This window comes from Corylus avellana, chromosome 3, assembly GCF_965113065.1.
Source record: "Corylus avellana chromosome 3, dhCorAvel1.hap1.2, whole genome shotgun sequence".
Classification (NCBI taxonomy): Eukaryota; Viridiplantae; Streptophyta; class Magnoliopsida; order Fagales; family Betulaceae; genus Corylus; species Corylus avellana.
Genome location: NC_142492.1, coordinates 4,595,279 through 4,611,689, shown reverse-complemented (window position 1 = coordinate 4,611,689; position 16,411 = coordinate 4,595,279). Strand labels below are relative to the sequence as shown.

Sequence of the window (16,411 nt, the reverse complement as noted above, 5' to 3'; positions counted from 1 at the left end):
ACTGCTATTTAGGAATTGAAGATTGAGACCTCTTATGGACTGTAGACTACATAATCTAGGACCAGACACGTTGCATTTGACAACCTGATTTGATTCGGCGGTTGAAGATTTTTGCTTTTTGATGTATGTCGGGGCAGAAGTTGGAATTGTGTGTTTGGAAACCTGACATTCCAACACAATTCGACATTAAATTATTAAAGAAAAAGAAAACTCACTGATTAGGCTTAATATATGATGCCATGAAATGGTTCCATTACATAACCTTAAATATACAAGCCTAAAATGAAAAAAATTCCTAACACCCGATCAACCTGAATCGCTTGTCGTCAATTGTGTTAGGGTTTAAAGACTTGGTTCACACTTCACAGTCGTTAGCAATCTGCCGTCGCATATGTAACGATTCTCTCTTACCCTCTCTTCAGTCTCTTGTAGATCTTGTTGACTGACGGCTCCCATAATGAAGTAACTCTCCAATCGCTTCTGGACATTTTCTCTGTTTGTTCTCCTCCTTCACAGTTCACAGCTTTCATAGCTGTCCAACCCGACTTTTTGACTCTACTTTCGACTCCAGGCTATCGGTGTCGATTTGGCTTAAAAACAAAATTCTGCTTCTGACTAGTCGAGGGGAAATTTTCAACGTGATTGGATTGCCATGTGGTCCATGTGGGCCGACTATTGTCTGCTTGTCTAAACGTAACATGCAAATTGCATGCGTTCATTGCTGTTGTCAATTTTTGTAAACAAAATAATTATTCCAACTATGATGTCTGTTAATAGCAGTAGGTTACAAGTTTCGAAAATACTAAGGCCAAGAAGAAAGTAGAGTTAGGGAATAAAAAGTATGAATAAAAAAAAAAAAATTTAAATAGAGAATTTTCGCTTTTAATTAGGCATCTTACCTAACATTGCTGGAGATGCTCATTCATGCACTTTAATAATGCGTTTGGCATTGCAATTTTAAACCAAACCGTAAATAATGTATCGTTTGCAAGTGTTTTTTTTTTAAAAAAAAAAATTACAATTTAAAAACAAAAATAAAATAAAATTGTGTTTTCAAATACAATAGAGCGTTTTTAAAAATGTATGCTATTAAAGGCTAAACTAACTCAAACTGCAATTTTATCAAGCGCTTAATTGTGTTTTTAAAAATAGTACGTTTTGAAATCGTAAACCTAAACAAACCCTAAAGCACGCCAATAGTATCATACTGCATATACCAAAAATTCCAACTATACCATCAGTGACCTCAAACATTATAATTTGAGTGATACAATTGGCCAGTATTAACTATAACTATCACTGTTCAGCTCGAAAAGAAAAGAAAAGGAACTGGAACAAAATTCCACATTTGCCATTCTTCACCCAAGCAGACCAGGAACAATATTTTACTTATGAGAAATATGGTTGTAGAACGTCATATAAATTTCCCACAAGATTTAGTAGCTCAAAAACTTGTCTGACTTCAGTTTTAACACAACGCACACGAAGTTCAGCATCCACCCTTACCATTTTGTGTAAAGCATCTATCTTAACCATTCTTTTAATTCACAAAAGTTCACCTGCAAACTATGATATCCAGATCTCCACAAGCTATATAATGGTTGGACCTCTCTTTTAAGGCATCTCCTGGTTGTCTGCTACTCACTTTTTTGAGAAACTCAAACGTTTTGGGTTGATAACATCCACTCGGATCATAATTGCCCCACCATCATCTACCTCAGTCCATTTGATGGATTCCTTCTCCAGCTGCTTCAGAATCTGTGGAAAAAAATAAAAATAAATAAATGGCAGTTTTTTTTTTTTTTTCGTTACTAAGCAAGGTAATAAAACAATTCAAGAAGCACAAAAATAACTCCCAATCTGTGATCGGTTGCTGTTGAGTTACAAGAAGTTGATGTTATGTGATCAGACAATATGACTGATATGGTAGATGTAAATTTCTAGATTCCTTGCTATAATTCAATATATTCATTTCATATATAAATATAGGAATGTAATGTAAAAGTATCTCGAGCCAAGAAGCCTTCAAAAAACAAAAAAAAAACCTCGAGCCAAGAAAAAAAAAATTGCAGGGATATAGTCCTTTTGATATATTTTTTCAGTCAAAACAAATAAATATTAAAACATGATTACAGCAATGAGTAAAAGAGGAAGCATATCATCTGCAATTCAAACGAGAATCGCATGGATATAGTCCAACAATGAAATAAGTGTCCGAGCCAGAGGGTCCTACACACTTCTATATTTGTTGGGCTTAAATAGCAATTAATTAAAATTTGCTTTGTCTTTCTAGTATCTCCACTCTTGTAAATTTTGAGGAATAATTCTAGAATCCAATTGAATAAAATATATGGAATAAAGCTATTTAGTAGACTTCTATATACCTGCCATACAACTAGGTGACGTGTCATCAGTTATATAGGGGTCTGCCAAATAGAATTACTCAAAAAATATTAGTTGAATTATGTCACGGGAGAAAGACATGTACATGTGATATTGAATATTAATTATTTATATATGAACTAAAGATACATCTCCACTCTATTACTGTGAATTAGATTAGGGATTAGAATATTCCAGAAGTAAGTTCCCCATTTCCTTCACATTCCTAATTCCATTCTTTGCGAGCCAAAAAAACAGAACCATTCTATTAAATAGTGCAAATGAAATGCAACACAAGCTCATTGATAAAAATTGTATATTAGACATGCATGTTGGCATGTCCCATTATGCCTAGCAATACTAAAATATAAGAAATGCTGTTTCAGGGTTTCCAGGAGATGGTATATGCTTTTAACTGAACTTTTACTGATGTCATGTAAATATAAAAAACATTGCCCCAAAAGCAAATAAGAAAGACTTAAATTACTTATATTTGCTTGATAATTTAGTCATACCAGTCGTTTGCGGGCCCCTTTGGTGGTATCTTCATCGCTGGTCCCCACTATGACCCTAAGGTACTTAAAAGCTGATAAGAAGTAAAATACAAAGTATGTCATCCCCTTTTTGTCTTTATTCTTGGCAACTTAACAAATACCTTGAACCAAAGGACTAAGGGGCAAGTCTGAAAATTAGATAACACATGGAGGAAAACATTAACCTACCTAAGATGCCAGAAAAAGAAGTTAAATGAATCCTAAGTAGATGTAGAGCTTCCTTGCGTTCATGGCCACGCAAGTCAAGAGACACTTCATCACCTTGGCTGTCAAATTGAAACTTTTTATGAGATTTACAAGGCAATAAATAGAACGTGCAACTTAAAGAAGAAAAGAATTACACCCTGCACCAACCTGACTTCAAGAAGCATTTGAGCAGATTTCTCGTCTGCTTCCCGGGCCTTTCTGTTAAAAAAGTGTCCCTAGAATTTTCAAACAATTAATAAAACATAAGGGACAAAATTTCTTAAGAATAAATTTCACAGAGGGCACATCAATTTGTAATAATGTTGCCAATGATGAATATTATTCAGACTTGTCTTCTTAGGCATCTGTCAACATACTAGATCATTTCTCATGTATATTCCTAACTTCCATCCGTCTAAGAAAGATGTCACATCCAGGAATAAAATTGCCTCCAATCACAATACCCACAAAACCACCACACTTGTTCCCAAGGGCTGGTACGGAGGCAGAGATTGGTATGGGTAGGGGCTAAGGGTCAAAAATTTTAGTGGATAAGGGTCAATGGGCAAATTTTTTTTTTTTTTTTATATGGACATATAAATCTCCTTCCTTGACTAGTTCGAATCTCCCTCCTTCTTTCTCTCTCCTTGTGCAGACATGTAAAATAAAATAAAAACCACCACCTGCTTACAAGCTTCAGGATGGAGAAAGCAAGTTCGTGTATATAACCATAATGCCATAAGTTATGATCTGGAAAAAAGAAAAAAAAAAAAAATCTTACAACAGTTATTAAATATTGTCAGAGTTTGAATCTAGCATCTTATATTAACATATGTACCTTGTACTGATGACTACTTATTACAGCCTACAGCACCTTAAGCCTTGGTACACAACCGGGGAAGGGTTCAGTATTGGGGACATCCCCCTAAAAATTTGAAAACCCCCTTGCCTTTCTGTAGAAGTATAAATATGGCCCTCCCCAAAAATTATAAAAAACTACCTGCTACTCTAAAAAATATGAAAATACACCATTTGACTCACCCAAATATTAAAAAATTTTCCTTGGCCTTTTCTAAAAATTTCAAAAACTCCTTTAATCTCTTCAATTAAAAAAGAAAAACCACTTTACCTTCCATGGCCCTCCCAAAAAATTTAAAAACCCCCTACCCTGCTCTACAAATATCAAAATACCGTATTTGTCTCTCCCAAATTTTAAGAAAATCCCTCACGCCTCTCTAAAAATATAAAAAACCCTTTAATCTCTTAAAAAAATTGAAAAAGAAGATAAAACTTTGACCTTCCTTAAAAATATGAGAAAAAATATATTTACTTTTTTTTTTTTGTTGGTAAAATCTAAAAATCCTTTCCTCAAAAATATGAAATAATAATAATAATAATAATCCCTAAAAAGTTTTTATAAAGCAAAATGTTTCTTTTTACAAAACCAAGGACATGTGACTTTCCTTCATCCTTCCCTCAATTCTCTTGTCCCTTCTACTTTCTCTCCTCTCCTCAACTTTCAAGCTGTCTTCCAAATCTCCTGCCTCCTCCTTGCAACAATGTTTGGCCCCCAAGTAAAAATTCGCTCTGCCATTGATTGGTACAGGTGGTAAAAGGGTGGGTTGAAGTAGGTCCTAAGTTTTTATATTGTGGATATGAACAATATAGAAAAGGTTTATTGATTTTGGATCTGATAAATACCAATACAACAAATTGTTTTCAAGACTGAACCTAATTGAATTCCCATCCATCACCAATTCAACATGGATCTAAGATATTTCATTGAATCATTGATGAAAAGGTTTTGCTTGTCCCCTAATCTCATTCTTAGAAAATAATGATTTTCAGTAACTTCTTGATCACTATCCCCCTTCTCAGTTTTCCAGGTTTATCATTTCTATAAACCCTTAATTTCTGGGCTGAGTGTAAGCTAGAAGTATGCCTAAAAAAAAGTAACTAATAAAATAAAAGTTGCAGCCTAAGGTTTCTTCAAATTTTTAAACTCAATATTCTTAGCAAAAGTATAATGCCAAAGCCCCAAAGAGGACTTGACAAGAATGCTAAAGCAATTGGCAGTAACAACGTCCCCAAGGGGTAGTTCAATTGGTTGGAGACCACGCCTCATGAAACGGAGGACACTAGTTCGAATCCTCCTCCCCTCTGTCCCTCCCCTTGTGTGGACATATCAATAAAAAAAAAGAAAAGGGAAGGGGTAGTAATAAGCACAATAGATCTTTAACATTCCGACCTTAAGGGAGCCAAAGTTCTATACAATGTATAGTTACAACCAACTCTAAGAAATTAAGAGGTGGAAATCAAATTTAGAGGAATTAAAAAGAAGGGGAAAATACACTTAATACCCCCAAATTATCACCTCTTTGGAACTTGTAAGTACCACCTCTTTGGTACTTCAAACTTTAAAATGTGACACTTGACCTTCTAAATTTTCATGTTACAAGTTACACCCTCTATTAGCATTTGGCATTAAAATTGTCGAAAATGCCACACGTGCGCTACACGTAAATATTTTTTACTTGTACTTCCCAAAATCATCATCAAAATTATAAAAAAGAAAAAAAAAAAAACCTGAAGCAGTGGCTGAACCAAACCACTCCTTAGCCGAACCACCCCTCAAGTGTTTTTTTAATAAGAATTTTTAGGGGCATTTTGAGAATTTCAAGTAAAATATTCACATGTGGTGCATGTACGACAATTTCTGGCCACATTAACACCAAATGCTAATGGATGGTGTAATTTGTAATGGGGTGGTAGTTAGAGGGGGTCCAACATCACATTTTAAAATTTGGTGTTCTAAGTGCAAAAAAGGTGATAATTTGGAGGTGCTAAGTGTATTTTCCCCTAAAAAGAAAGTTTCAAAGCCAAATGAGAATTACTGAAAAATAGGTGAGAACATTTGCAATTATTTATATCTCTAAGCATCAATATCACTGATATGAAATAAAGATATTATACCTGCTCCCTTAGTTTGTTTGCCCGTGCATGATCACCCTTAACATATGCATCAACAGCCTGCAAGCAACTGAAGCTGTTACTAGTAATGACCAAAGCCCAAAGGTGACTGTAGCGATCAACGTAGCAGGTAATTTGCAGACCCAAAAAAGTGCATATCAAACAAAACCATCAGCAAGTAGAGGTTCATGGTCATGCTATACAAGTAGAAAAATTGTGCAGAAAGTAATTGTATTTCTAATATCACCCTTTCATTCTTAAAGAAACATGACCACTAAAAATAATCCCCTTGCCATATCATCCTGTGATATTCTACAGAAATATTCGAAGCAAGACATTATCCAAGAGCAAAAGAAGAATTGAAATAGGAAAAAAGAAAAAAAGAAAAAAGAAGAGGATCTTACAGCTTCGTAGTACTGTTTCATTGTAATCCAATATTCCTTCACAGCTTTGCGTAGGACCTCAAAGCTATTCACATCATCTTCATCTTCTATATGCAAAAGAATGTGTCATAAGCATTAACATTAAAAAAGCTATTTGAGCAAGAAGTTGCAGAGGAAGAAACAATACATATCACAAACATAAATCAAGTATACAAGAAGTAAACACGAGAGACACTTAGCTAGAAGCAAAAAAAAAGATCTTTTAATATTATGAACTTTTATGTTTTTTGTGAAAGCATTGCATAGTGTTAAAATATGAATTAAATAATTATATTCACTATTTCTTATTAACTTAAGTTTTTTTGATACAATTAGTGATTTTTTTTTTTGTTAAGATACAATTAATAATTTAACATAGTATCAAAAGCAAAGGTTTTGAGTTCAAACTCTTTGTCCATGGTATACCCCTATTTTAGTTAAATATTATGTGTAGAATTTAGTTAAACGATTAATTCACCATTTCCTATGAGTTTAAACTTTTGGGACTATCAGTGATTTAACACATGGATATATTAAGTCTCACATTAATTGTATACAACATGGAACTAGATAATATAAGTGATTCTAGAGAGCTCCAATAGTAACTAGTTCTTTTGGGATATCGTGCAGCAAGACTAGTACTTCCTTGTGTCATGGACTAATTGCTTTCCAATATTGTGTTCATGGTTTTAAAAATAATCTTGGAGATAAATTACCCTCATAAAGAAAAATAAAGATAAAATTTCATACCATCTCTTGCAACTTCTAGTGATTTTGCCGTAACAATCTTATGCTCTATGGTTGTGTCTGTCAAAGGTTCAACCTCCAATTTACCAAATTGTCTCCATTTTGATCTCCTAACTTCCCTTGCTTGGGGCCTTCTTTTGGGTGATTCCTCAGATCTGTCAGGAACATTGAACAAGGCTTCTATAACTTCTTTCTGAAGAGCAAATCTGTCTCTGTCTCTTTTAGGTGATTCTGGTAAATGTTTTGTCATGAATCTAGCTCCATCACTGCATGGGTGTAAGCAATAACAGTAATGAGTTTTTGTGCCATGCAAAATGAAAAGGATGACCTAATATAACGTGACCTTTCCAAATCAGATCCTCTCCTTAGTTATCTCTGGTAAGCTAGTATATCATAGAAATGGCAAGAACGCACCTGCCAGCAGAATCTAGGTCTTGGTGCTTCTCTGAAGACTGTTAAAAGAACTTGGATGAGAAGAGAGAACAAGAAAATTAAGAGGTCATTGATGGTAATTTTGTCTTTTCTGTCCAGGTTTAAGTAACCTTTAAAAAGATCTTATCATTGTACAAAGAAGGTAACCATATAAATCTATGCTTAACAAAAAAAAAGGTGCATTGCATTGCATCACAAAGAGAAAAGGAAAGAAACACGAGCAGAGATGCAAATTAGTTGTCCTATCAATGAATTTCAGTATAAGCAATCAGTAAAAGTCACAACCTCATTAGTTAATTATCATACGACTAAACACTGTCATGCTCAAAACAGAAAAATCTGACCTCAACTTTTAAAAATCCAATATCACTTACCAAGAATGACTTTCAAAAAGATTAATGAGTTGGGGGCATTTAACCACTCAACTTAACTAAATTGGTCCTCTTTTCTCACTCTTCTCCCCCAAGGACCATCACATCACATAAGAAATGAAGCTCACAATATTAGATAAACCAAAGTCAAGAATATTGGTCCATCATAAAAATATGCATAGACTAGCTGATAGCGATTATACAGGTCACAGAATAAATAATCTTAGGATTCAAATTTCACAATAGAAAGTTTCCATTGATTTCTTGTTGATTGATGGTACTATTTCTACCAACCGGGCTGAGATCAATGAGCACATTGTCCGGTTTTATCAGAAGTTATAAACCAAAAAATTTAGTTGGAGGCTGATGGTGGATGGCCTTTCCTTTGATTCCATTTATGAGGCCGAGGTTAGTTGGTTGGAAAGAGTTTTTGAGGAAGAGGAACTGACGGGGGTAGTGAAAGATATGAATGGTGACAAGGCGCCACGCCCTGACTATATCTCTATGGCATTCTTCCAAGCTTGTTGGGATGTTTTAAAAGAAGATATCATGAAGGTTTTTTGTGTGCCTTTCATGCTAGAGGCAAGTTTGAGAGGAGCCTTAATACTACGTTTATTGTCCTCATTCCGAAGATTCTAGGGGCTGGTGACCTCAAGGATTTTCACTTGATTAGTCATGCGGGGAGCATTTACAAAATTAGTGCTAAGATTCTAGCAAAAAGGCTTAAGATAGTGTTGGAGAAGATTTTCTCTAAGTAACAAAATGCATTCATAAGAGGTAGGCAAATTCTAGATCTCATTCTTATCGCCAATGAATGCCTTAATAGTAGATCAAGGTCTGATGAGCCGGGTGTTATTTGTAAAATGGATCTAAAAAAAGCCTATAATCACGTCAATTGTGAATTTTTGTTGTATATGCTGAGGAGGAGTGGCTTTGAGGGGAAATAGTGCTCTTATATAGCTCACTGCATTTCTCTGGTGCGTCTCTCAATTTTGGTGAACGACACTCTTTTAGTAGTTCCCATTGCTTGAGACAATGGGACCCTTTGTCCCCTTTGTTGTTTGTCCTTGTGATAGAGGCATTGGGTAAAATGATTTCTACTACTGTGAGCGGGAGTTTGTTGTTTGGCTTCTCTGAGGGTAATGTTGGTAGGTTTCACTTCTCTCATCTTTTGTTTGTTGATAATACTTTGATCTTTTGTGGTGCTAATCTAGATCATCTTCGTCATCTGATGTGCTTATTTTTATGCTTTGAAGTTACTTCAGGCTTGAAGATTGACTTGGCTAAGTCAAAACTGGCTATTGTGGGAAATTTTGATTATGTGGAAGAGTTGGCTGGTATTCTAGGTGGTGGTGTCTCATCTTTTCCTATGAAGTATCTCGACCGACTGCTGGGGACCTCCTGTAAGGCTAAACATATTTAGGACAGTGTTATTTAGAAGATAGAGCAACTGTTGGCTAGTTGGAAATGATGTACTTGTCAGAGGGTTGTAAGGTTACCCTTATTAATAGAACACTTTCCAATTTACCTATGTACTTCATGTCCCTCTTCCTATCCCTACAAGTGTTGCAAACCGTATTGAGAAGCTCCGACCTGATTTTTTATGGGGTAGGCTAGGCAAAGAGTTCAAAAATCACCTGGTTAGTTGCATCCGTTCAATCTTACTCTCTTAAGTAAATGGTTTTGGTACTATGTGCATGAAAGAGAGGCTTGGTGGAGAGTGCTGGGTGGACGCTAAAATTGGCACTTCGTGGGGTGGGTGGTGTTCTATTGATCCTTCTGGTGCATTTGGGGTTGGAGAATTTTTCGTGCCACACCAGATTTGAGGTGGGAGATGACTCCAAGATTAGATTCTAGCATGATCAGGGGTGTGGGGATGTGGCCCTTAAAAAATCCTTTCCAGTTTTATTTGGTATTGCCTACTCAAAGGATGCCTATGATGCGGCTCACTTGGAGTTTTTTGGTAGTTCCAATCAATGAATGCGAGCTTTGCAAGAACGACTCATAGGAGGTGGACGTCTTTGCCTCATTCTTTAGAATGTTGTATTCAACTAGAGTGAGTCAAGGAAGTAAAGTTAAGTTGCGGTGGGTCCCCTCCAAAAGAGGGTTATTTAAAGTTAGATCCTTCTATTGTTCTTTGGTTTGTAGTGAAGGCTATAGCTTCGCTTCAAAGAGTATGGCAGACTAAGGCCCTTGAGGGCAGCATTTTTCGCTTGGTTAGCAACTCTGGGTAAGATTCTTACCATAGATAACCTCAAAAAGCGGCATGTCATTGTGGTGGACCAATGATGCATGTGTAAGAGGAATAGGGAGTCCATGGACAATCTTTTTCTTCATTGTAACGTGGCTTATGCCATTTGGATTGCCTTTTTCAGTTGTTTTAGTTTGACTTGGGTTATGCCTAGGCGTGTAGTCGACATGTATGCTTGTTGGTGGACTACCCACAGTAAACAAAGTGTGACTGTGTGGAAGATGGTGTCTACGTGCCTTCTATGGTCTTTATGGAAGGAAATGAACGACATAAGTTTTGAGGATTGTGAGAGAACCTTAGAAGTCAATTTTATTCAAAACTTTGTATCTTTGAATAGTTGCTTATGTTTCTCCTTTTTCACTTAATTATAGTGATTTTCTTGTCATTTTTGCTCCTTCTAGCTAAGTACTTCCTCTTGTATACTTCATGTGTACTTAGAGACGCATTTACTCTTTAATGATATTTATCGATTACTTATATAAAAAATAAAAAATAGAAGTTTGCATGCAGTACAAATATAAAAAGGCACCAGTCACAACAGAAACAAAAGATGGATCATTATTGCATGCAAATGTTATATGTTATTTGAAAACGAATTATATATGTAGATTGCAACCGGTTAGAGGCATAAGTTAAGCCTAAGCTTACTCTTTTGCCAACCAAATCAACAACATCATCACACTTCTCCAAAGTTGAAGCTGACAGGACAAGAAGTTTCTCCATGCTCTACATGATCAGCAAAATCAATTCTTCAAGATCAACGATGAAGGAAAAATATTAAACAACCTAGATACTAATAGTAACAATTTACCATCTAGAAAAAATCAAAACGTTGGTCTTCTAAATAAGATCTGCAATTTGTATGTGGAGCAGAAAAAGGTGAAGATTGAATTTATTGTGTGGACTAGACATGGGTAAAAATGAAAGTTATTTCTCATGGGGCATCCTGCAGAGAATATTTTATTGGTAATAACATTAAGAAAAAAATTACTCACAAGATATACCATAGATTGACATTTTAACTCAACACAGCTCTTAACACAGACAAATTTGGGGTGGCATAACACCACATGCGAACCACGGAAACTGATTGTTTTACCAACACCAAAAATGACATAATATCATATTTGCTAGCCACATCATAAATCAGAGATAAAGTAATGAGGATGTGAATATCTTTCTTTTTTGCATTTAATTAAGCATGCGCTAAAGTTTGATAGACATCTCCCCTTCCCCCTCCCCTTTGGGTCAATTACTTGTAAAAAAAAAAGTTCTCCAACTCATGTTAATTTTAAGTGATGCACCAATTTTTGGTACACTTTATGTTGGTCTATAATCTGCTATCATACGAATAATACCAAGAAATTTCCACAGGATCCAGTTAAAGTTGAGAGTCATAACAAACATAAAGCGCGCGCGGGGGGGGGGGTGGGGTTGAACATGTGACCACCAATACAGGCCAATACTTCCTGATGAATTCATATACCATTTCTTTCATTGTGTAAGAGAGCAAATATTCATTGTAGTGAATGTGAACTATACCTTTTGCACATCATAACCACAAAGGCCTGCAAAACAAAAATTGCCAGATTAACATCTTACTAACAACTTATTAAGGAAAATGGCAATGCCTACATTATAATCCGAAGCAAAGAAGAAAATGGTCATGTGTTTTTTACTTGTTTTAGTCATCTTTTAACAAACAAAAAAAAAAAGAGGTTTTTTTAACCCGAAAAAAAAAGGAGTAATTTTTAAGCAGGACAATCTGGTTTTAAAAATATAATAAATAAATAAGTAAATAAATAAAAAGCTTAAACCTTCTCTGACGCTACTTCAGACGCGCATCCAAAATTCCATATCGAAATGCTAGTTATCTAACAGGAGTAATGAACAGCATAAATGGCTAAAGTGATAAGGAAATTTACCAAGAACTTTTCGGATAACATTCATATCTAGTTGGAAGCCATCTCCAAGCATTTTATACATAAATTCCTCAACATCAACATGCACAGTGCCCTTTCTTGCTGCCGTACTTGGTGGGACTTCTTCACTCCGTATGTCAGCGAATGGCAATGCTTTAAAATCTATTTTCAGTGGTTTTGTTGCTTCAGGATAGTCATTAGTTACTGGCCTGTGCCTAGAATAATCTTTTGCAATGAAACCTGAAACGGTACCAATTGATACAGGACATACTTTTGACTTCAATGCTCTGGTATTTCTTCCTCCATAAGAGCTCTGAAGAACATTATCAGATGACACCTCTGAAGGCATTGCACTTGCACCATCCAATTCATATGACAGTTCTGAAGATGTTGAACTTGCACACTCTAATTTATCTTTTGATATGTGAGTATCACTGTGAGAGGTGCTTCCATGTGATGCCCAAAGGATTTCACCAGCCATATCTACATTGCGCCTTGCCTTGCAATAAGCAGAGGCTATGTCCTCAAGAGAAAATGCAGAGCCAAAAGCTTCAAGCAACTCCTTTAAGTCCCTTTTTTCAACATCACAAGGGGTAGTACATGAAGTAACTGCTTCCATTTCTGTAATCTTCACAATTATTAAAAAAAAAATGTCAGTAAAGACATTGATTGAAGTAGTTCTATACTTGCATAACTGTAATTCCAGGAAATTTCAACAAAAATCCCATCTCCATGAAAAGTCAAGATATTTACTAGACTGCAGACACCATACTCATCAGTCAAGAGATAGTCTTAACATCAAAAGAGTTTTATCCAATGATTTAGTTCAAAATATTCTTTGCCACTAGCTTCTTCCATTCTCTCGATTCTGTCCACAACAAAACAACGCCTTCAAAACTTTCAAATTCAAAATATGAATATAAATATGTTGAATGCATTTAGCTTAGAACAAATTCCAATCATTGATACTCTTTTTAGAACCAGTCGAGCCAATTTCGTGTTTAAAGGATTAAATTAACATTTGTTTGGCGATGGATAGATTGAGATAATGTTTCTATTCTTTCCCTACATTATTCTCAACAGCAAGCCAAAAGAGCAATCAGTGCGCAAATAAGAATATTAAATTGTGTGCAACTGCTTTGAAAATAAGAAGAGTTTTCCTTATCTTCATTTCATTCAAGATTCCTACAAGCAGAATATGATGAACTAGAAATTTTATTTCATTTTCTATCCTTTTCCTTCAATTTCTCACCAGCCAAACAGAGCACTAAAGTTCTTGAAAACTTAAACGTGGTTAGAAATTGTGCATTACTAAAATAACTACGAATTATGTCCATTTTATTTAGCATGACAAGCTCAAGTATCAATAAGACAATTCAGAGGAAGAGATTGAACATTCCCAAGGTTTTCTTTCTTCTCTCTCTGTACATTTTCTCATTAACCATACACATAATGAAGGGGACTCAGAATCAATAAAAATAAATAAAAAATAAATTGCAATAAACGCAGGGAGTAAGAAACTTCAATCATCAGTTACTGTTTTTCGACATGACCTGATCTATCTCCTTTTTTTTTTTTCACAATTCTGTCGGAAGTACACATCTGCGGCAAACAATGGACCAATAATTTCCATTCCATTTCTTTATATTACTATTTTTTTCCTCCATTTTCTTGCCAACCAAACACCATTACAGAGACGCTTAAAATTGAAATGAGATAAAAAATTTAAGCATTTATATAGCTTAGAACATAGTCCAACCATCAGCGTTGTTGTTAGCAATGCTTGATCATTGCTAATACTCAAACTGAACAGATTAAGCAACCAATGGTGATGAAAAAAGGCAATGTAGATAAGTAAAATGACAGAGTGCTTAAACCTAATACTCAAAGTTCCACACAAGATCGAAAGGCGAGCAAAAAGAAAAGCGGTAGACGCACAGATGGAATGCGTTTTTATCGACTTTGTTGAAACATACACACAAAAGACAAAAACACACAAAGAAACGAGTTTTCTTGCCTTCTTTCTCCTTTCCTCCATTTTCTCGCCAACCAAACATACCAGTCAAACACACTTACATTCAAAACGTGATGAAGAAGTTAATGAGTCTTGGACGAAATTTAATCAACACTAAAGCAATCGAACTGATATCAACCTCATTTGATAAGATTAAGCGGCCGATGAAGTTGAAAATGCAATGCAGAGGAAATGAACGAGAGATTGCTTACTTTGATATTGAGCGTTGAGAGAGCAATTTTGCGCACACAAAAAGCTTCGTGGAGAAGGAAAAGGGTCTTATAGCGTGAGTGTGTACATGATGAGTACCGTGAGTGTATGAGAAAGAGAGAGGAGGGGGGTATTTATAGAGTTTGCTTGCTTGGTGATCATGAGGGAAGTGCGAAAAGGAAAAGTAAATGAAATAAACAAATGAGTTGAAAGAGTGAGATTTCAGCAGCCTGGGGTCATCCCAGCGTCTGCCAAAAGTCTGACGTGGCTAAGAATTTTTTTTTTAAAAAAAAAAAAAAAAAATTGGTCAGAAATCTTAGTGGAGATTTTTGGCTGAAAAATTGAGACAGCTAGCTTTTTTTTTTTTTTTTTTTTTTAATTCTTATTTTTTAAATTGAAAAAGAGACATTAAATAGAAATTTAAATTTGAAGTATTAGCACTAAATTTAAAGTATTAGTATCAAATTTGAGACATTAACACTAAATTTATGATGATCGAATTCTTTTTAGGTAATACCATCCTTAAAGATTAACATTACACCCTAGATTTTAATTTTAAATATAAAAACAAATTTTGAGACATTATAAACTAAATATTAACTCATAAAAATTTAAATTTATTATTATTTTTTTTAATATATGTCCAAGCAGGACGAAGAGAGAGATTTCTACAAAAAAAAAATTTTGTTTTAAATAAAGTCACGTTAAACTTGGACAAACTTATGTGACTCTTAACTGCGGAAAAGCAAGACTCGAGTTGCAAATTAAAAAGCCGGAAGGCGAATAACTTTTGGCGCTGTCCACGCGATACCAAAGGAGGTGGTGCTGCTTGCAAAACCTCTTTCGTTGTGTTTTCTTCTCTGTAGAGACTGGAGAGGACAAAAGAATGGGAAAAAAAATTAATTTAAAAAAAAAAAAAAGTGGGATTATGAAGACTCAATCTAAAAAACTTCTTTTACGGTTTTCTAAGCAAATAGCATTTATTAAAGAAAAATTGGAAGATTACGTATTGTTAAGAGCATCCCATGCTCTTATAAAAATAAAATTTCTTTTTTTTTTTTAAAAAAAAAAAAGAGCATCCCATGCCCAAGTGGTCAAAGACAACATATCCTCTTCAGCTTAAATGAATTTGAGAATATTCAGTTAGTTATACTTAAGAGGTATTGTTATCTTTTTACTTTTGGAGGAGACAAAAATACCCTTCAATATAACTAACTGAATATTTTTCTAATTGAAATAAATTAAAGAGCAGCCTAATTCATATCTGTATGAAATTGCGAACTGGGGAGGAGCCTAATTCGTATCCGTATGGAATTGTGTTAAGAGTTAAATTTTTATTTTTAGTATATGAAAAATTGTGCCAAGAAAAATTGGTTCGTTTAGTTAAGAAAAAAAAAAAAAAAAACTCTAAAAATCCTAAAATTGCGTTTTTTTATCCACTGCTCCAGCTTTATGGTTTATGTATTTTATTATGTTTTATGTTGCAAAATGATAGATCAGCATATTTAAAAGTATGGGTGAAAGACTATTATAATTAATGGTTATTGGCTAAAACTTCTAATCGCAATTAGTTAGGCAGTTAATAAAATCAACTAACCGCTAACATCCTAGGCAGTTAGTAGTTTTCCAAATTTTAAAACTTAGGTGGTTAGACGATTAGGGCTATTTTAGTCCTAGTTAAAAGAGCAAGGTATCCAATATTAATTTATTGAGTAATCCTAGGTACCATTTTTTTTTATCTTTTAAAAATCTTCCAAAAGTTGACTTGACTTCAAAAATTACCATTAAATTTTATATGAAGCATACTTGAATTTTGATTCAATGATGATTTTGAAAGTCACATCAGCTTTAGAAAGATTTTAGGAAGATAAAAATATAGTACCTAGCATTACTCTAATTTATGAAGAATGCTATAAGTCTTCCTATAGTCAAGTCGTTCAAAATGTGACG

The 16,411-nt window shown here is 34.6% G+C and overlaps 1 protein-coding gene across 3 annotated transcripts; it reads right to left on the bottom strand.

Moving 5' to 3' along the window:
- Nucleotides 1–1,198: 1,198 nt before the first annotated feature.
- On the bottom strand, nt 1,199–14,608 carry SDE5 (silencing defective 5). 3 transcript variants are annotated; one of them, XM_059587646.2, is made up of 12 exons: nt 14,464–14,608; nt 12,241–12,865; nt 11,858–11,883; nt 10,964–11,041; nt 7,676–7,713; nt 7,265–7,527; nt 6,497–6,582; nt 6,096–6,152; nt 3,291–3,358; nt 3,105–3,202; nt 2,898–2,968; nt 1,199–1,758 (listed from the first exon to the last, which is right to left on the bottom strand). In XM_059587646.2, the coding sequence occupies exons 2-12, from the start codon at nt 12,854–12,856 to the stop codon at nt 1,642–1,644; spliced, it is 1,518 nt and encodes a 505-aa protein (XP_059443629.2). In that variant the 5' UTR covers nt 12,857–12,865; nt 14,464–14,608; the 3' UTR covers nt 1,199–1,641. The 3 variants fall into 3 exon arrangements, with proteins under 3 accessions (XP_059443629.2, XP_059443631.2, XP_059443630.2); XM_059587648.2 differs by having other exon boundaries at nt 6,497–6,579; XM_059587647.2 differs by lacking the exon at nt 14,464–14,608 and adding an exon at nt 12,991–13,079.
- Nucleotides 14,609–16,411: the final 1,803 nt, after the last annotated feature.

What these genes read in the sequence shown, in the direction of transcription:
- SDE5 (XM_059587646.2), bottom strand. Translation starts at nt 12,856, where the DNA reads ATGGAAGCAGTTACTTCATGTACTACCCCTTGTGATGTTGAAAAAAGG. An exon ending in GACCTAGATTCTGCTGGCAG is followed by an intron (nt 7,528 to 7,675) that starts GTGCGTTCTTGC and finishes ACACCCATGCAG; the next exon opens with TGATGGAGCTAGATTCATGA. An exon ending in TTCTTTTTCTGGCATCTTAG is followed by an intron (nt 2,969 to 3,104) that starts GTAGGTTAATGT and finishes ACTTCTTATCAG; the next exon opens with CTTTTAAGTACCTTAGGGTC.